At 34.7% G+C, this 22233-nt stretch overlaps 2 protein-coding genes across 2 annotated transcripts; both read left to right on the top strand.

The window, feature by feature from the left end:
* Positions 1 to 376: 376 nt before the first annotated feature.
* On the top strand, positions 377 to 6299 carry LOC121391566 (scavenger receptor cysteine-rich domain superfamily protein-like). Its single transcript, XM_041523149.1, has 9 exons — positions 377 to 401; positions 2835 to 3011; positions 3752 to 3871; positions 4136 to 4297; positions 4561 to 4737; positions 5214 to 5375; positions 5423 to 5599; positions 5864 to 5991; positions 6285 to 6299. The coding sequence occupies exons 1-9, from the start codon at positions 377 to 379 to the stop codon at positions 6297 to 6299; spliced, it is 1143 nt and encodes a 380-aa protein (XP_041379083.1).
* Positions 6300 to 6446: 147 nt separating this feature from the next.
* Positions 6447 to 11394, top strand: LOC121391567 (neurotrypsin-like; the record flags this gene model as incomplete). The annotated part of the gene is given in 9 exon segments (XM_041523150.1): positions 6447 to 6579; positions 6725 to 6886; positions 8008 to 8184; positions 8661 to 8816; positions 8870 to 9046; positions 9732 to 9854; positions 9857 to 9907; positions 10593 to 10769; positions 11246 to 11394. Coding segments are annotated over 9 exon segments (1305 nt in total), but the record flags the coding sequence as incomplete, so codon positions are not given.
* Positions 11395 to 22233: the final 10839 nt, after the last annotated feature.

Genomic DNA, 22233 nt, shown 5'->3' with positions numbered 1-22233 from the left:
GAGCTTACTAAAGATGAACTTGTATAAAAGGACAAGCTTGGATGTTGTGTATACGGGAGGATAGAGAAGGAAGATTGAAGAGTTGTAAAAGTAGAGGGTAATCAGAGGTCCAATTTACCGCAGAGTTTTTAGGGCAAAATGTTGAACTTTTTCTAATTTGTTGATGTTAGAAATGGAATATGGATCCTAAACAGATGAGCTGTACATAAGGATGGGGAGGATTAATGTCAAATACAATTTAATAAGAACAGAAGAAGAGTTATAGTAAAATTGATGGTTTAGATTTGACCCAGGAAGAGAGAATATTAACGTTAGATTGTGCAAGTGAAAATTCAAGGAATGATTTGAAGGGACACGGACGTTGTCAGCATATAGGATGATTGATGAAGTTGAGGAGAAAGGTAACTGGAATATGTCATTCATATACAAAATGAAGAGAAGTGGTCCAAGAATCGAGCCTTGAGGAACACCAGATAGGACGGGGGACTTAGAAGAGGAACAGCCATCAACAACAACCTGCTGTGACAGAAGTGTGAGATAGCTTTGAAGCCAAATGATAAGGTGATTTGCCTTCTTTTTCTTTCAATTACAAGATAGGTACTATCCACATCAACTACTTTTGCTCCTTTGGCCTATGCCTCTCAAGTTCTGTTTAAGTATGGTAACAAACCCTTTAATATTATAGAATTATCTTATTTTATATCAGCTAGCTCCTGCTTTCAATCACTCCAGCAATATATATATATATATATATATATATATATATATATATATATATATATATATATAATTATATATATATATATATATATGCACAGTCATAGCAAAGAAATCACCATTTAACTGCTCCAAGCTATGTTTGTCTAAAGGTTTTGAATTATTTCACTCTCTTCAAGGTCTAACACGAATTTTATTGTAAAGTGTTTGGATAACACTCCAAACCTCATTCTCGCAGTATAATATATATTCAAATAAATAGAAACATTTAATAAAAATGAGGTAAATGTAGGTATTATCAGTCCAATGCAAAGAGTGCAAACAAATGTAGGGATGGCAATTGCATCATCCCTACATATAACACAGAATATAACAATATCTCACAAATATAATATTATTTAAGTGATTTAGATAGTTGGTATTAAATTGTTTATGCTATCAGTATTATACTATTATGGAAGGGATGATGCAAATCATGCAATTCCCATCTCTACTATCTCATTTGTATTGGACTGATGTTAGCCATCCCTACATTTACTTCTTTTTTTATAAAGTTGTTTCTATTTACTTGTTTCCTTGATTGTATTAAATGCAAGACTTTTAAGCTGTATATAATGATACTTCATTTAATGTGTCATAGCTAGGCTTACAGTCATTAGCTTATTAGTCACATAATAATTATTCTGGACTATACTTTTATATTCTCCTTTTTCATCCATTTCTTTCTGTTAATATTATTTAATCATTAAAGATGGCTTCTGAATACTGAATATTAGCTTTTGATAGTAAAATACTGAAATTACTTGCTTTCGTTTCAAAAACATTCAAAATGTGATATGCAAGAGCGGATGATTCGTTTCATATTGTGTTGTATGCTGAAAATGGTGGCAAGCCATTTTTTTACTTATTGAGTTATTGTGAACAGAGGTAGAAGATTTCAATGGATAATCTGGGCCATTCCTACATAGAAACTGCTACCACATGTCTCATACAAAAATTGTGAGGACTGTCCAAAGTTCACTGTTTTTGCCATTGGCTGCAGTTAGCATTACGTCATACTTCTTTTTATTTCAGCAGCACCCCATACTAATTATTATTTTATTGGCTTTCAATTAATATTAATTACACTATATAATTGATTGGTTGATTTAACCAATAAAATATTGTTATACAGGCTAGATTTAACAAACTGACTTTGATCAAAAAGTAAACATAACATGATCTCGTTACCAATGTCCTACTGCTTTCAAAATAGTGTTTACTTTTACTTTTTACATATGTAACCTGTATGACCATTTATTAGTTAAATAAATAAATCAATTTTTAATGTTATACATGTACATATACATACTTACATGTATATATACTTACATCTCTATTATAATTTATTATGAAACTACATGTCAGTTAATGCATTCATTTACCTTAAAACATTGATACACAGTTTTGTTATATATTAGATGGCCATCCAACATATAATGCTTACTTTGGACAAGGCACTGGAACAGTAGCTCTAGAGCTGGTTGCTTGTACTGGCAGTGAGACTTCTCTGCTGTCTTGCCCGTCAAACACCATTTTTCAAACAACTTGTTCTCACTCTGATGATGCTGGGGTCATTTGTCAAGGTAATTTACAATATGAAAGTATCAACTTACTATATAATACATGGGTATCAATGTTTTAATTTACAATTTAGCTCCATGTGCTAATGGAGATCTTCGTCTTGCTGGTGGTAATGTTGAACATGAAGGGAGAGTAGAGATATGTCTTGGAAATGTTTGGGGCACAATTTGTCATAATTACTGGGACAATACAGATGCTCAGGTAGTTTGTAGTAAACTTGGATATCTAAAAACAGGTATTTTAAATGCAATATTTGCTTAGCAAGCCATATTTCTTTTACTAAAGATGCAGTTGCATTCCGTTATGCCAAGTTTGGTCACGGAAGAGGTAGTATTTACCTTGATGATGTACAATGTAGTGGATCTGAGACAAGTTTACTTAGTTGCTCTTATGATTCCAACACTATTTACTGTAGTCATGGTCATGATGCTGGAGTAAGATGTCAAGGTGCATAATAGTTACTTTGTATGATGTACTGTTCCTTTATATTCCAGTTAACTCCACTGTGAACTGTACTTATGGTGATGTGAGATTGATGGGTGGCTCAACAGACTATGAAGGTAGAGTAGAAGTCTGTATCAATGGAGTGTGGGGCACAGTATGTGATGATAGTTGGGGAAGTAGCGATGCTACTGTTGTCTGCAAACAACTAGGATATGCTTACACTGGATGTAAGATTAAACCATTTGACATCTCATTTAAAACCATCTCGCGTCACAGATGGCCTAGCTCAAGCTAATTCTCGCTATGGTGCCAGTAGCGGAAAAATCTGGCTTGATGATGTAGCCTGTACTTCATCTAATAGTAAACTTTTACAATGTTCTAGTAGTCCTATTGGTTCTCACAGTTGCAGTCACTCTGATGAAGCCGGTGTCAAATGTGAAGGTAGAATAACTTTAAGACAATGATATTGTCATAGGGATGTTATCTGTTAGCTCCATGTGCTAATGGAGATCTTCGTCTTGCTGGTGGTAATGTTGAACATGAAGGGAGAGTAGATATATGTCTTGGAAATGTTTGGGCACAATTTGTCATGATTACTGGGACAATACAGATGCTCAGGTAGTTTGTAGTAAACTTGGATATCTAAAAACAGGTATTTTAAATGCAATATTTGCTTAGCAAGCCATATTTCTTTTACTACAGATGCAGTTGCATTCCGTTATGCCAAGTTTGGTTACGGAAGAGGTAGTATTTACCTTGATGATGTACAATGTAGTGGATCTGAGACAAGTTTACTAAGTTGCTCTTATGATTCCAACACTGGTGACTGTAGTCATAGTCACGATGCTGGAGTAAGATGTCAAGGTGCATAATAGTTACTTTGTATGATGTATTGTTCGTTTATATTCCAGTTAACTCCACTGTGAACTGTATTTATGGTGATGTGAGATTGGTGGTGGCTCAACAGACTATGAAGGTAGAGTAGAAGTCTGTATCAATGGAGTGTGGGGGACAGTATGTGATGATAGTTGGGGAAGTAGCGATGCTACTGTTGTCTGCAAACAACTAGGATATGCTTACACTGGATGTAAGATTAAACCATTTGACATCTCATTTAAAACCATCTCGCGTCACAGATGGCCTAGCTCAAGCTAATTCTCGCTATGGTGCCAGTAGCGGAAAAATCTGGCTTGATGATGTAGCCTGTACTTCATCTAATAGTAAACTTTTACAATGTTCTAGTAGTCCTATTGGTTCTCACAGTTGCGGTCACTCTAATGAAGCTGGTGTCAAATGTGAAGGTAGAATATTTTTAAGACAATGATATTGTCATAGGGATGTTATCTGTTAGCTCCATGTGCTAATGGGGATCTTCGTCTTGCTGGTGGTAATGTTGAACATGAAGGGAGAGTAGAGATATGTCTTGGAAATGTTTGGGGCACAATTTGTCATGATTACTGGGACAATACAGATGCTCAGGTAGTTTGTAGTAAACTTGGATATTTAAAAACAGGTATTTTAAATGCAATATTTGCTTAGCAAGCCATATTTCTTTTACTACAGATGCAGTTGCATTCCGTTATGCCAAGTTTGGTAACGGAAGAGGTAGTATTTACCTTGATGATGTACAATGTAGTGGATCTGAGACAAGTTTACTAAGTTGCTCTTATGATTCCAACACTGGTGACTGTAGTCATAGTCACGATGCTGGAGTAAGATGTCAAGGTGCATATTAGTTACTTTGTATGATGTACTTACTGTTCGTTTATACTCCAGTTAACTCCACTGTGAACTGTATTTATGGTGATGTGAGATTGGTGAGTGGCTCAACAGACTATGAAGGTAGAGTAGAAGTCTGTATCAATGGAGTGTGGGGGACAGTATGTGATGATAGTTGGGGAAGTAGCGATGCTACTGTTGTCTGCAAACAACTAGGATATGCTTACACTGGATGTAAGATTAAACCATTTGACATCTCATTTAAAACCATCTCGCGTCACAGATGGCCTAGCTCAAGCTAATTCTCGCTATGGTGCCAGTAGCGGAAAAATCTGGCTTGATGATGTAGCCTGTACTTCATCTAGTAGTAAACTTTTACAATGTTCTAGTAGTCCTATTGGTTCTCACAGTTGCAGTCACTCTGATGAAGCCGGTGTCAAATGTGAAGGTAGAATACCTTTAAGACAATGATATTGTCATAGTGATGTTATCTGTTAGCTCCATGTGCTAATGGGGATCTTCGTCTTGATGGTGGTAATGTTGAACATGAAGGGAGAGTAGAGATATGTCTTGGAAATGTTTGGGGCACAATTTGTCATGATTACTGGGACAATACAGATGCTCAGGTAGTTTGTAGTAACCTTGGATATCTAAAAACAGGTATTTTAAATGCAATATTTGCTTAGCAAGCCATATTTCTTTTACTACAGATGCAGTTGCATTCCGTTATGCCAAGTTTGGTTACGGAAGAGGTAGTATTTACCTTGATGATGTACAATGTAGTGGATCTGAGACAAGTTTACTAAGTTGCTCTTATGATTCACACACTGATGACTGTAGTCATAGTCACGATGCTGGAGTAAGATGTCAAGGTGCATATTAGTTACTTTGTATGATGTCTTGTTCGTTTATATTCCAGTTAACTCCACTGTGAACTGTACTTATGGTGATGTGAGATTGGTGGGTGGCTCAACAGACTATGAAGGTAGAGTAGAAGTCTGTATCAATGGAGTGTGGGGGACAGTATGTGATGATAGTTGGGGAAGTAGCGATGCTACTGTTGTCTGCAAACAACTAGGATATGCTTACACTGGATGTAAGATTAAACCATTTGACATCTCATTTAAAACCATCTCGCATCACAGATGGCCTAGCTCAAGCTAATTCTCGCTATGGTGCCAGTAGCGGAAAAATCTGGCTTGATGATGTAGCCTGTACTTCATCTAATAGTAAACTTTTACAATGTTCTAGTAGTCCTATTGGTTCTCACAGTTGCGGTCACTCTAATGAAGCCGGTGTCAAATGTGAAGGTAGAATAACTTTAAGACAATGATATTGTCATAGTGATGTTATCTGTTAGCTCCATGTGCTAATGGAGATCTTCGTCTTGCTGGTGGTAATGTTGAACATGAAGGGAGAGTAGAGATATGTCTTGGAAATGTTTGGGGCACAATTTGTCATGATTACTGGGACAATACAGATGCTCAGGTAGTTTGTAGTAAACTTGGATATCTAAAAACAGGTATTTTAAATGCAATATTTGCTTAGCAAGCCATATTTCTTTTACTACAGATGCAGTTGCATTCCGTTATGCCAAGTTTGGTTACGGAAGAGGTAGTATTTACCTTGATGATGTACAATGTAGTGGATCTGAGACAAGTTTACTAAGTTGCTCTTATGATTCCAACACTGGTGACTGTAGTCATAGTCACGATGCTGGAGTAAGATGTCAAGGTGCATAATAGTTACTTTGTATGATGTATTGTTCGTTTATATTCCAGTTAACTCCACTGTGAACTGTATTTATGGTGATGTGAGATTGGTGGGTGGCTCAACAGACTATGAAGGTAGAGTAGAAGTCTGTATCAATGGAGTGTGGGGGACAGTATGTGATGATAGTTGGGGAAGTAGCGATGCTACTGTTGTCTGCAAACAACTAGGATATGCTTACACTGGATGTAAGATTAAACCATTTGACATCTCATTTAAAACCATCTCGCGTCACAGATGGCCTAGCTCAAGCTAATTCTCGCTATGGTGCCAGTAGCGGAAAAATCTGGCTTGATGATGTAGCCTGTACTTCATCTAGTAGTAAACTTTTACAATGTTCTAGTAGTCCTATTGGTTCTCACAGTTGCAGTCACTCTGATGAAGCCGGTGTCAAATGTGAAGGTAGAATACCTTTAAGACAATGATATTGTCATAGTATGTTATCTGTTAGCTCCATGTGCTAATGGGGATCTTCGTCTTGCTGGTGGTAATGTTGAACATGAAGGGAGAGTAGAGATATGTCTTGGAAATGTTTGGGGCACAATTTGTCATGATTACTGGGACAATACAGATGCTCAAGTAGTTTGTAGTAAACTTGGATATCTAAAAACAGGTATTTTAAATACAATATTTGCTTAGCAAGCCATATTTCTTTTACTACAGATGCAGTTGCATTCCGTTATGCCAAGTTTGGTTACGGAAGAGGTAGTATTTACCTTGATGATGTACAATGTAGTGGATCTGAGACAAGTTTACTAAGTTGCTCTTATGATTCACACACTGATGACTGTAGTCATAGTCACGATGCTGGAATAAGATGTCAAGGTGCATAATAGTTACTTTGTATGATGTACTGTTCGTTTATACTCCAGTTAACTCCACTGTGAACTGTATATATGGTGATGTGAGATTGGTGGGTGGCTCAACAGACTATGAAGGTAGAGTAGAAGTCTGTATCAATGGAGTGTGGGGCACAGTATGTGATGATAGTTGGGGAAGTAGCGATGCTACTGTTGTCTGCAAACAACTAGGATATGCTTACACTGGATGTAAGATTAAACCATTTGACATCTCATTTAAAACCATCTCGCGTCACAGATGGCCTAGCTCTAGTTAATTCTCGCTATGGTGCCAGTAGCGGAAAAATCTGGCTTGATGATGTAGCCTGTACTTCATCTAGTAGTAAACTTTTACAATGTTCTAGTAGTCCTATTGGTTCTCACAGTTGCAGTCACTCTGATGAAGCCGGTGTCAAATGTGAAGGTAGAATACCTTTAAAACAATGATATTGTCATAGTGATTTTATCTGTTAGCTCCATGTGCTAATGGAGATCTTCGTCTTGCTGGTGGTAATTTTGAACATGAAGGGAGAGTAGAGATATGTCTTGGAAATGTTTGGGGCACAATTTGTCATGATTACTGGGACAATACAGATGCTCAGGTAGTTTGTAGTAAACTTGGATATCTAAAAACAGGTATTTTAAATGCAATATTTGCTTAGCAAGCCATATTTCTTTTACTACAGATGCAGTTGCATTCCGTTATGCCAAGTTTGGTTACGGAAGAGGTAGTATTTACCTTGATGATGTACAATGTAGTGGATCTGAGACAAGTTTACTAAGTTGCTCTTATGATTCCAACACTGGTGACTGTAGTCATAGTCACGATGCTGGAGTAAGATGTCAAGGTGCATAATAGTTACTTTGTATGATGTACTGTTCGTTTATATTCCAGTTAACTCCACTGTGAACTGTATTTATGGTGATGTGAGATTGATGGGTGGCTCAACAGACTATGAAGGTAGAGTAGAAGTCTGTATCAATGGAGTGTGGGGGACAGTATGTGATGATAGTTGGGGAAGTAGCGATGCTACTGTTGTCTGCAAACAACTAGGATATGCTTACACTGGATGTAAGATTAAACCATTTGACATCTCATTTAAAACCATCTCACGTCACAGATGGCCTAGCTCAAGCTAATTCTCGCTATGGTGCCAGTAGCGGAAAAATCTGGCTTGATGATGTAGCCTGTACTTCATCTAATAGTAAACTTTTACAATGTTCTAGTAGTCCTATTGGTTCTCACAGTTGCGGTCACTCTAATGAAGCCGGTGTCAAATGTGAAGGTAGAATACCTTTAAGACAATGATATTGTCATAGTGATGTTATCTGTTAGTTCCATGTGCTAATGGGGATCTTCGTCTTGATGGTGGTAATGTTGAACATGAAGGGAGAGTAGAGATATGTCTTGGAAATGTTTGGGGCACAATTTGTCATGATTACTGGGACAATACAGATGCTCAGGTAGTTTGTAGTAAACTTGGATATCTAAAAACAGGTATTTTAAATGCAATATTTGCTTGGCAAGCCATATTTCTTTTACTACAGATGCAGTTGCATTCCGTTATGCCAAGTTTGGTAACGGAAGAGGTAGTATTTACCTTGATGATGTACAATGTAGTGGATCTGAGACAAGTTTACTAAGTTGCTCTTATGATTCCAACACTGGTGACTGTAGTCATAGTCACGATGCTGGAGTAAGATGTCAAGGTGCATAATAGTTACTTTGTATGATGTACTGTTCGTTTATATTCCAGTTAACTCCACTGTGAACTGTATTTATGGTGATGTGAGATTGATGGGTGGCTCAACAGACTATGAAGGTAGAGTAGAAGTCTGTATCAATGGAGTGTGGGGGACAGTATGTGATGATAGTTGGGGAAGTAGCGATGCTACTGTTGTCTGCAAACAACTAGGATATGCTTACACTGGATGTAAGATTAAACCATTTGACATCTCATTTAAAACCATCTCGCGTCACAGATGGCCTAGCTCTAGCTAATTCTCGCTATGGTGCCAGTAGCGGAAAAATCTGGCTTGATGATGTAGCCTGTACTTCATCTAGTAGTAAACTTTTACAATGTTCTAGTAGTCCTATTGGTTCTCACAGTTGCAGTCACTCTGATGAAGCCGGTGTCAAATGTGAAGGTAGAATACCTTTAAGACAATGATATAGTCATAGTGATGTTATCTGTTAGCTCCATGTGCTGATGGAGATCTTCGTCTTGCTGGTGGTAATGTTGACCATGAAGGGAGAGTAGAGATATGTCTTGGAAATGTTTGGGGCACAATTTGTCATAATTACTGGGACAATACAGATGCTCAGGTAGTTTGTAGTAAACTTGGATATCTAAAAACAGGTATTTTAAATGCAATATTTGCTTAGCAAGCCATATTTCTTTTACTACAGATGCAGTTGCATTCCGTTATGCCAAGTTTGGTAACGGAAGAGGTAGTATTTACCTTGATGATGTACAATGTAGTGGATCTGAGACAAGTTTACTAAGTTGCAGTTATGATTCCAACACTATTTACTGTAGTCATGGTCATGATGCTGGAGTAAGATGTCAAGGTGCATATTAGTTACTTTGTATGATGTACTGTTTGTTTATATTCCAGTTAACTCCACTGTGAACTGTATTTATGGTGATGTGAGATTGGTGGGTGGCTCAACAGACTATGAAGGTAGAGTAGAAGTCTGTATCAATGGAGTGTGGGGCACAGTATGTGATGATAGTTGGGAAGTAGCGATGCTACTGTTGTCTGCAAACAACTAGGATATGCTTACACTGGATGTAAGATTAAACCATTTGACATCTCATTTAAAACCATCTCGCGTCACAGATGGCCTAGCTCAAGCTAATTCTCGCTATGGTGCCAGTAGCGGAAAAATCTGGCTTGATGATGTAGCCTGTACTTCATCTAATAGTAAACTTTTACAATGTTCTAGTAGTCCTATTGGTTCTCACAGTTGCAGTCACTCTGATGAAGCTGGTGTCAAATGTGAAGGTAGAATACCTTTAAGACAATGATATTGTCATAGTGATGTTATCTGTTAGCTCCATGTGCTGATGGAGATCTTCGTCTTGCTGGTGGTAATGTTGAACATGAAGGGAGAGTAGAGATATGTCTTGGAAATGTTTGGGGCACAATTTGTCATAATTACTGGGACAATACAGATGCTCAGGTAGTTTGTAGTAAACTTGGATATCTAAAAACAGGTATTTAAAATGCAATATTTGCTTAGCAAGCCATATTTCTTTTACTAAAGATGCAGTTGCATTCCGTTATGCCAAGTTTGGTTACGGAAGAGGTAGTATTTACCTTGATGATGTACAATGTAGTGGATCTGAGACAAGTTTACTAAGTTGCTCTTATGATTCCAACACTATTTACTGTAGTCATGGTCATGATGCTGGAGTAAGATGTCAAGGTGCATATTAGTTACTTTGTATGATGTACTGTTCGTTTATATTCCAGTTAACTCCACTGTGAACTGTATTTATGGTGATGTGAGATTGATGGGTGGCTCAACAGACTATGAAGGTAGAGTAGAAGTCTGTATCAATGGAGTGTGGGGCACAGTATGTGATGATAGTTGGGGAAGTAGCGATGCTACTGTTGTCTGCAAACAACTAGGATATGCTTACACTGGATGTAAGATTAAACCATTTGACATCTCATTTAAAACCATCTCGCGTCACAGATGGCCTAGCTCAAGTTAATTCTCGCTATGGTGCCAGTAGCGGAAAAATCTGGCTTGATGATGTAGCCTGTACTTCATCTAGTAGTAAACTTTTACAATGTTCTAGTAGTCCTATTGGTTCTCACAGTTGCAGTCACTCTGATGAAGCCGGTGTCAAATGTGAAGGTAGAATAACTTTAAGACAATGATATTGTCATAGGGATATTATCTGTTAGCTCCATGTGCTAATGGAGATCTTCGTCTTGCTGGTGGTAATGTTGAACATGAAGGGAGAGTAGAGATATGTCTTGGAAATGTTTGGGGCACAATTTGTCATAATTACTGGGACAATACAGATGCTCAGGTAGTTTGTAGTAAACTTGGATATCTAAAAACAGGTATTTTAAATGCAATATTTGCTTAGCAAGCCATATTTCTTTTACTACAGATGCAGTTGCATTCCGTTATGCCAAGTTTGGTTACGGAAGAGGTAGTATTTACCTTGATGATGTACAATGTAGTGGATCTGAGACAAGTTTATTAGATTGCGCCTATGATTCACACACTGGTGACTGTAGTCATGGTCATGATGCTGGAGTAAGATGTCAAGGTGCATAATAGTTACTTTGTATGATGTACTTACTGTTCGTTTATACTCCAGTTAAGTCTACTGTGAACTGTATTTATGGTGATGTGAGATTGTCAATAGTCTAAACCTTGTAAACTCTTTAAATTAAAGACTTTAGAGTGTTAATGCAAACCAACTTAATAAACTGTTAATTGCAGAATAGTCTAAACCTTCTAAACTCTTTAAATTAAAATTTACTGAAAATAAAGTTTTTATTTTGCTTATGAATCTATTAAAATATGACAATTATCTGTTTGACAACATAATTTTAGTTTTTATGGGTGTCTATTTTAAGTGGAAATCACTTCTGTTTGGCAAAAAATTCCCTGCATTTTATGTGTTGGCATGTTAACAGTTTTCTAATGTCATAGTAATATATACATAAGTAATGTCATGAGTAAATTTTTGATTTTTGATGCTTCAAACCTGTGCCTCTCATGTTCCTGTATAATTTTATCTCCCTTTCCATTCAGTCCTCTTCAACAGTACAAGTGATGGTATGGTTAGAGTTAGTGTTGACCACACTCTCTCACTGACTTGTACTGCCAACTTTGAACATCTTCAATCTGTTAACTTCTCTGTTAATTCTTTTGGTTGGTATCACAATGGCCAAAGACTAACCACCACTCCTGGTCGATATGATCTTAACATGACAAATCTAACACGACAGGAATGCTATTATATTGGTTCTCAACATGTGTGTGATCGTGATGTATTGTATGCTATACAAGTTGTATTGGATTTTAATAAATTCATGTTATCTGATGCTGGAGAGTATATTTGTATGATCAATGTCACTGACTTCATATGTGATAGAACTGTTCTTAATACAACAACAGAGACTGTCAGTGTATTGTGTAAGTGTTCTATATTTAGTAACACATTAATTGTAATGGTTGTTTTATAATTAGGGTAATATACTTAAAATAAACCACCCTGCTTTATATTGTACTCTTTTTTCTAGCCCCACCAATCATAGTTCAGCCATCAATCAATCAAACAGTTTTACAAAACTCCAATGTTTCATTTACTTGTGTCTTCCATGCTAATCCAGCTCCTTCAGTTCAGTGGTATTTAATATCTTCTAATGGCAGTTTTCAACTTATTACATCTGGTGGACAGTATACTGTCTCAGATCTTCTTTCCAGTGGCAACTACAGTTATAATACAACATTGTTCATATCAAGTGTTACTTTCCAGAATACAGGAGATTATCAGTGTACTGGTAGTAATTCTGCAGGTGATCCTACTACCAGTTTATCTACTTTGACAGTGTTTGGTAAGACTTATTGAGATAAAGACATACAATAGATTTCTTCTTCCTTTCAGTTCCTCCAACTGTTACTTTAACAGGACCACAAGTATCACCTAACAGAGGAGAATCACTTTCTCTCATTTGTACAGCTACAGATAGTTTTCCAGGACTGTCAGTATCATGGCTTAAAAACAATAAATCATTAGTTTCAGGTAGACGAGTTCAAATCAGTACTGGTATTCCTGTGCAAAACATCACCACACTCCTCTATACAACCACTAGTAATCTAACAATCCAGCAAGTTGGTCAAGAAGATGAGGGTATATATACTTGCCATACTCCACCTGTACCTCCTGTTAACACCATACTTCACTCAGTCTTTGATTCCTTTAATATCAAAGTAGTACAAAGTAAGTCAATGGTCTAGTTATCAGGCACACAGTAGTGATCCCAATGTAGAAACAGCTACTGTCTTGTATACATTCTTTGTAAAGGACTGACATTAATCATTCCTATATTTACTCCATTTTGTAGAAATGTTTTCAACAGTTCAAAATATAACATAATAATTATTTTGATAATAAATAATGACTTTTTTTCTTTTTTTACGTAGTACCACCTACTTTACAACCAGTATCTAACAGAGTCATTGGATTACTTAATGAATCTGTTACTATTTCATTTACTATCACTAATGATTTCTCAAAAGTAAAAATAGATAACATACAATGGCAATTCAAGCCATTGGGTAATAAGACATTTAATTCTGTTAACTCTGAGCTTCTTTCTGAAGATCATCTTTCTCTAACAATCTCCAATGTTCAGTTGAGTAATAGAGGATTGTATAAAATGTTAGCACAAAATGAAGCAGGCATTAGTGAAGCAACGATTTTTCTGGATGTATATGGTAAATCATAGTACATTTATTTAATATTAACTGAGGTTCTATTACTTGTAATATGAATGGTGTTGTTTATTTGATACTACTGACTGCTATTAGCAAAATTGCTAAGTTTATGAATAATAATTTCTGAGCCAATTTAATCACAAGGAATCTTTGTTCAATAAAATTTAGAATAATACATACAAGAAATGTCTTTTAATAATGTTTGCTTTTTCTTCTAAATTATTAATAATAATATAATCTTACAGGGGCATATTTTCTTTTCTTTATTTAGTACCACCTACTGTACAACCAGTATCTACCAGAGTCATTGGATTGCTTAATGAATCTGTTACTATTTCATTTACTATCACTAATGATTTCCCAAAAGTGAAAGTATATAACATACAATGGAAATTCAAATCATTGGGTAATGAGACATTTAAGGCCATTAACTCTACTCATCTGATCACCTTTCTCTAACAATCTCTAATGTTCAATTAAAGGATAGAGGATTATACAAAATGTTAGCACAAAATGAGGCAGGCATTAGTGAAGCAACAATTGTTCTGGATGTATATGGTAAGTCTAAAACTGTAGGATTAATTTAATATATCCTTAATGATTTTAGTTACAGCTGCTTTATGGAACAATACTGGAGGGACTGTAATAAAAATAAAAGGACAAAATGTTGTGTTCAACTGTACTGCTGATGGTCTTCCACTACCTACTATTGTATGGAGAAAAAATGGACAACTTTTATTGAACACTAGTAGATTAAAAATTATATCATCAGAACAGACCAATGGTTTTCGTTCAAGAATTATCCCTGAAGCTTTACAATGTACAAGTATGCTAGAAATTACAGACTTAAAGGAAATGATAATGGTAACTATTCTTGTCGAGCTGATAATGAAGCTAATTTAGGAGTTGTATTAACAACACCATTTACATTACAAGTAATAGAACGTAAGTGATTAGCTGTTATTGAATATTTATTATTAAAGATTTCTTTTAGCTCCACCAACCAATTATTGTTTGAGTTCTCCATGTGGTAAAAATGGTAAATGTCATAGTTTGAATAATGGATATTTATGTGATTGTAATGATGGATACACTGGTATCAATTGTGAACAAGGTAAATTATGAATGATTCAACATCAAGTTTTTATTTGTTTCAATACAGTTGTAGTGGTATCAATTCCACCACAAATTACACAACCTCCTAAAAATACTTCAGGGAATCTCTACTCCACTACTAACCTTACATGTAAAGCTACTGGTTCTCCTATTCCTACTATTCTATGGTATAAAGATGATGTGTTTAATTCCCAATGACAATAGTAATCCCTCTGTGTTATTATTCTCTGAATTGGATTTAAGTGATCGAGGATTTTACCACTGTGAAGCTAGAAGTATAATAGATGGAAAATATGTATTTACAGTGTCTTCAAGAGTACTTCTAAATATCACAGGTATGAAATATTTTATTTTATGATGTTCACTATTTATTTTAATCCAGATGTTGTTCAATATGAAACTAAAATAGAACTACCAGATGACTTTTATGAGAGAAGTAATTTGAGTATATCTGATAGGATCTCTGATCTTATTGACGAGGTAGTTGATGTATCACAAATGTTATAATTACTTTATTTATAATTTAGAGTAACAATTATCTTACTGGTAGTCAACTAAGCAATACCTCAAACACCTCATTTTTCTTCATTCAAATTTTTAATGCTAGTAATTTGAAGTCAGTATATCCATTTTTATGTTAGATATTATATCAGACAATATTTAGTTATACTGCACAAGTCCATACTATTCCTATTGTTATTACTTTGTTAACAAAGAGTGGAGCTTCTGAAGAGCTCAAGGACGGAGTACAACATCAAATGGCTATGCTAGGCAGACAACTTAGTGTCAATATTTCAGTAGCTGAAGTAGACAGATTTGGTAAAACATATCTTAATTAATGTTTTGGATTATATTTGTTTTTTTAAGATGGCTGTTTTTCTTCTGCCAAAACTATCATACCACAACATTCTGGCAAGCAAGATCTTGAGCTTACTCTCTATTGGCCTGAAAACTAATATTGGAGGAGAAGCTGTAGTAAGCTGTCCTTGTGGAAATGGTAGTTCAGGAGGACAAATATTAGAAGCTAATCGATATTGTGGGAGGAGACTTTACCAGAGGTGCTGAATGGTCTAAAGGAAATACTAGCAGCTTGTAATTTCAGTGACTTAGCAAGAGAAATATGTCAGCTAAGAAATGTTTGTTTATTAGATGTAAATACAGGAAAGTAATCATTTTACATCTTTAGCTTCCTGTAACTGAGAGAGTAGTATGGTTGGAGAATCTTACAAGTAACAGTCATGTTTTTAGGATCAACTGAGTAACAGCAAGTGTGAGTGTACTGGTGACAGCTACTGAAGGTGTATCTGGTAATATTACGGTAAGGAATTCTTTTAATCAACGTGACAGTACCTGTTTTATTATATCACCTTTAAAGTTAACTACAACATTTTTAGAAGTTGTTGACAATATATTAGATGTCAATCAGATACATTACAAACCAGTCAAGAAACCTCTAAAACATCAGCTAAGTCAGTTTGTTATTTCAAGTAAATACTAGTACATATTTGTAGGATATTGGAAGCTATTGAATCAGTTTGTGGAAAATATACCACTTACTAATACATCAAAACCTGTTGTAATTTCTCAAAAGTCATTTGCTGTATCTGTGCAACAAGCAGACATTGAAGATTTTCAACAATCTGGTCAAACATTCAGTGTAAATTTTGGAGACTTTTCTAATAATAATCAAAGCCTTAATTCGAATGATCTGACATTTGGAGGATCTAATCAGCAATCAACTGCAGCTATCAATCTACCCAGAAATTTACTAAATGGAATTCCAAAACATCACTAATAATACTAGAATCACTCATTCAGTATTCATCACTGACTCCTTATTCCTGAGGAGAGTGGGACAACTTCCAAGAGGTTGGCAGCATTATTTTATCAGCTGCTGTAGTAGGGACAGATACTATCACAGGACTAATCCTCCTGTGGGTCTTAGTTTCATGATCAATCCAGTGAGTATAGGATTTTCTAAGTGTTTATTAGTTGCTTTTTAAACTTTAGAATATAAATGGTTCATCTCCTCAATGTTCATTTTGGAATCAATCTTTAGATGGTAAATGTGATTTATATAGAATAATTTTAATTGTTACAATAGATGGATATGGAGATTGGTCAAGTAAAGGGTCGTAATATTACCAACAATGAAACTGAAGTTCTCTGTGAATGTAATCATCTCACAAAGCTTTGCTATATTATTGGTAACAATTGTTGGTTTAATGATATAAATATTTCTTTGAAATTCAGGATGTGTCTGTGACAGTTGAACCAACAGAGAGAACAGGATTGACATTGTTTTTGGTAGGATGCTGTGACTTATATTGGTATCATTGTATCCCTATTTTGCCTAACTATAACTATTATTTCATATCTCATCTAACAAGTAAAATACTATAGTGGTTAATAAGTTGTCATGTTTTGTTTTTACAGGAAACTTCGTACTTCTGATCATGGACAACTTCTTCTTAATTTATGTTTTGCTTTTAATTGGTCTTTACATTACATTTATTTTTGCTGTTCACAGTCGAGATGTTCCAGGTCTCTGTGCTGTTACAGGAGCAGTGTTACAGTATTTTTTCCTAGTGACATTCATGGTGATGGCTGCAGAGGCTATCAGTCTGTACATGAATTTAGTGATTGTTCTTGGTCGGAAAGTTAGTCATTTTGTTTTTGAAGGCTACTATTGTATCTTGGAGTAAGTGCTGATGTCATTGCTATTATTTAATTCTTTTTTATTGTGTATTAGTAACTCCATTCTTTATTGTGTTGTTCTGCTTTGCTCCCAATTACAAAAAACTACTTGAGTGATCATTTGTGAGTAAAATTAAAGTTTAATTTCAAGTGTTATTACATTTATCACTTGCAGTTGTCGTGCTTTTAATGTTCCATATTATGTTGGTATGGTGGTACCATTTTTGATCATCTATATCTTTAATTGGGTAGTGTTTTTCATCATATTTGTTTCTCTTATCCAAAAAAGCTTCCAGTCCACTGAGTCCATTTAAAGAATGTTAAATCAAAAGATGATAAAAGCAAAAATCCTTTGTTCGCCAACAGCTTATTATAGTTACAACATTGTCAATTTTATTTGGTTTGGGATGGGGTATTGGATTGCTAGCCACTCAAGATATCCATACCATAAGACAGTACGAGACTTATTTGCTGCATTGTTTGTGATCATCACTGCTTTTCATGGTCTTTTAATTTTCATAATGCACTGTCTTCGTTCAAAAGAAGTAAGACACAGTTGGAAACGATGCTGTTTTGGCATCACAGGCAAAGATATCAGTGAGTTTTCATCTTTAGTTACTCTAAAACACCAAAGAAAAGTTCAGACTAGTTCAAAATTCACAACTAAATCTCCTGCTAGTCCTGAAAAAACAAGTGGACCATTTGCTTATGATGATTTCCACACTAAGGAGATCTTATGGTGCTCCTGGTGATAGTGGAACACTTCGATTTCACACTGAGCAAGAAGAAAGCAAGAAAACAAACAAGTTACTGCTACCATAACTCTGAAGAGCATAGAGAGTATGACGATCCGGAAGGTAGTGCATTTGCTGAAGATCATCATTTACTAAATCCTTTCCTGATGATGAAGAAGATGAAAAGAGAAAACGTTACGCAGAGAAGAAGAGGAAGAATATAAATTATGAAATCAATCAACAACTATTCAGGAATCATGAACTCTTGACATTTAAAGAAATGTCATTTGACAACTTTAATTTGATGTATTTTGTTTAAGACTTTTAGTTTAATTCAGTTATTGTAACTAGTGTTATACTTTTATATAGATATTATTAAATTAGATTCAATATAGTTTTGTCCTTTATATTAGTTAGTTGTTTGTGATTTAAACAGAAACAACAATATGGGGTGTTTTAATTACTTTTGTTATGTTGATTGTATAAAAAAAGAGTGATCAATTATATTTTGGCTTTTGTTTTGCTTTATTTTAAAAGTTAATGAAGAGGACATCCTCAAACTCTAAAACACTTAATTGGAAGTAACAGTTTTAAGTCATGGGTAAAAGGTATTATTTTATTTTCTTTAATAACTATTTTGTACGTAAGCACAAACTACAGTGATATAATATAATGGAGCAGATAATTTTGGTGGTTGTTCTTGGGAAAAATTCAGTTGTGACAAAAGTGTAACTCTTCTACATCAAGAAAAGTCTCCAAACATTCTGAAGATGTCTTGAGTGAATGTAAAAATTGAGATTTGGAGATGTAAAGTGATGCATTATCTAAGATGACCTTCATTAATAAGTCCTCTCCTGATGATGCAGATGAAAAGTAAGAACTGCAAAGAGAAAAGGAACAGAATTAATTGAAAAACTGTTCAACCATCAATGATCAGTCTCTTTAGTAGTTTTGTCTTGTTTTCATGTTATTATTTGTAGTTTGTAGTTTGTAATCATATGATATCTTTAGCTATCATACTAGTAGTATTGACAATATCAATTTATAATTCTAATTACAATGTATTAATACAAATGATGAGCATTAAATAACTTGGAGTTGTTGCAATTCAATATTAATAGCCTTTTTTGTTATACCATATACTGCAAGTGTAAAAGGTTGTATTTATTACTGTCTTTAAGGAAGAAATTTATGAAATAATCACTTTTGTATACCTTGTATTTGACCTTAATATGTGCAATAAATGCTTGCAAGAGATACCAAGAACGCTGCACTATTTAATCTACTAAAAGGAAAGCTCTGCATTTTTTCTTGCTTTGTCATACACCATAAAATTTGGGGGAGGCTCAAATGTAACCTGATATTTTTTACTATCATGCTGAAAAAAAATACAATGAATTAAATATGTTAACTTGAATCATTGGTTGTTTGAAATTGCTGAATCATTTCAAATTAGGGGGCTCAAAGCCCACCTGCCCCCCCCCCCTGTGTGCTAAGCCAGAGAATTATTGCTCCATGACACTCAATACAAAGATGTGGCTTAATGATAATGACGTCTGCATGTTACACCTACTTGCTATATCAGCAGTTTTATTAATTTCTTATTATTAATAACTATTAATAACTATTCAATGTGTTATTAATAATAATAACTTAGCACTTCACATTATAGTATCTTATAGTAAAAAACCTTTCATTCAAGCAGACCTGACAAAAAAGGATGAAGATACCTCTGTTTCTTATCATTTGTATTGATAGTAATATCGCTATTAGCTACTGGACAATCATATGTCCTCTTCCTACAATAGATGATATAGAGAGTGATTGACAGAGTCTACTTCTTGCTACCAATGGACTGGGCTCTGGCGAATCGGAAGGACAATAGATCCTACAGTATCATCACATCAGTATACTTGTCTTGCTCAAGGATTAACTAGAGATACTTTTATCGTAGAGTATCTATTATTGCTACATTTACTGCTAACAGTGGAGCAACCTTCACAAAACACAACACTTTCAGCTACAGTGTCCCAATAGTACATGGAGGGCAGTATCTGATGATGGATTTAGAACTCCTCCTTCAAATCTTAACAGAAAGAAGAGATTGTTTTAATTGTGTACCTGGAATCTTAATGGGTGATCAAACCATTTTTTGGTAAGTTCCATTATATTTATAACACCATTTTTTTTTATGATTAGAATGTAATACAACTTGTAGGAGTATAGTCAAGGTAGTTGTGTGTTATCCATTAATGACTGTTTGTCCATTCTTTGGTCTGATAATATGTGTACTACATCATGTCCAACTAACTATGTTGCCAGTGTCAATACTAACTTTACATGTGGTAGGTAAATTAATATATATATATAATACATTGATCCTATACTAATACAGTCTGTGACTATACCTGTGGTCCGGGTGTAGCCTGTTAATGCTACCATGTAATGGCTGTGCTTGACTGATGATCTCTGTCAACAGATATACCTTGTCAAAATGGAGGTCTCCTGTATATTGGTTATCTGCTCCTAATAATTACACCCAATGGTATTGCCGTGAACTGGATATGCCCTGGAGAACATTGTTCAGTAAATATCATGAATGTTATCCTAATCCTTGTAAAAATGGTCCACTTTTGGGGTTGATGGAGTGGCCAATTATATTTTGTATCTGTTCTGTTGAATATACTGGTAAAAATTGGAGAATATTTGTGATAATGTGAATATCTTTCTTAATAACGCTACAAGTTGTGGTGAGTTATTTCTTAAGCCTTTTTTTGAAAATACTTTATTTTATAGTAAACAATTATATATTAGATATATATATATATATATATACCCGTGATCCTAACTATATAGCTTCTGTAACTATACCTGTGGCCCTGGAGAATGCGCTATCTATGTAATTTATGTGATCTGACTGATATCTGTCAACGAGATATACCTTGTCAAATGGAGGATCGTGTATAGTTATTATCTCCCCCTAATAATTACACATGTAAATTTGCCAGTGGTCCTGATTTTCCTAAATGGAGTACTACTATGTACGGGTTGAAGTGTGTCTATGATTACTCTACATACCTTTGTAATTTTATTTTGGTTACTAGTAAGCTATTACGGTTGATCTTAATTTCAAAGGAAACCATAGCTTCTATCATGCTATACTGAATGGCCACTTAGTAGTGATACAACTCCAGTACTATCTACCACTGGCAAGAAAGACTAATAGTCGTATCAGTGTCTAAGTACTGTTGTAGTATTATTCTAAGACATACACACGCTCACTAAATTAAGTGTACTTGTGGTGTGTATTCTTATACCCATGATAAGTAAAAAGCCCACATGTTGTGTGTATAGAGTTGATTTTTTTTCTTCATAAGAACAAATTATTACTACAGTAATATTAGTAAATCATATGATTAAAGTTTTACAGTTAGAATGAAGTTTGCTGACAGATTGGTTTTTCTCTCTTCAAGTGGCAGCCATTTCCTTTGATACTGAAATTCACAAAATAAAAAAAAATGCGCATCCTCTCAATGGTATCTCCTTACTTTGCTTATGGCATACAAAAACTTGTTCTTGTGTGTCCCTATCATATAAAAAATGACATCAAAAACCCGATGGTTTCTAAAATTTACTTGAAATTTTGTTTATTTTTTTTAAAAAGTTATGAATTTTTTACTGGCAGTCGTGTAACACACTTTCAAATAAATATCCCGATCCTGTATCTTCCTTTTATCATTGCAAACCTAGCAAGATATTTCATTTATTGAATAACAATTTATTACTTCGGACAATCTTCCAAATTTTTTAAATTTAATTTAATTGGACCATTTTTCAAAGCAAACATATAGATTATGGTAATTCTATCCTTCATAACAAATGCACCATTAAGGAATTTCCCACACTAAATCGTTAATTATTCAGTAATTATTGCGCATTCTTGCCATGCATATTAGAATATAATTGCTCCTTACTATCTTATTTTACCCTTTGGTATTATTCATCCCTAAATTTCTTCTTTTTTTTAAAAATCTTTATTTCTTTTTGTATTTTCTTCATACTAGTCTAAAGAATTAATAATTTTTTAAAGATTTTTGGG

This window comes from Gigantopelta aegis, unplaced genomic scaffold (genome assembly GCF_016097555.1).
Source record: "Gigantopelta aegis isolate Gae_Host unplaced genomic scaffold, Gae_host_genome ctg2656_pilon_pilon, whole genome shotgun sequence".
Lineage (NCBI taxonomy): Eukaryota > Metazoa > Mollusca > Gastropoda > Neomphalida > Peltospiridae > Gigantopelta > Gigantopelta aegis.
Note: the sequence above shows the minus strand (reverse complement) of the source record. Positions and strands in the feature narration are given on the sequence as shown.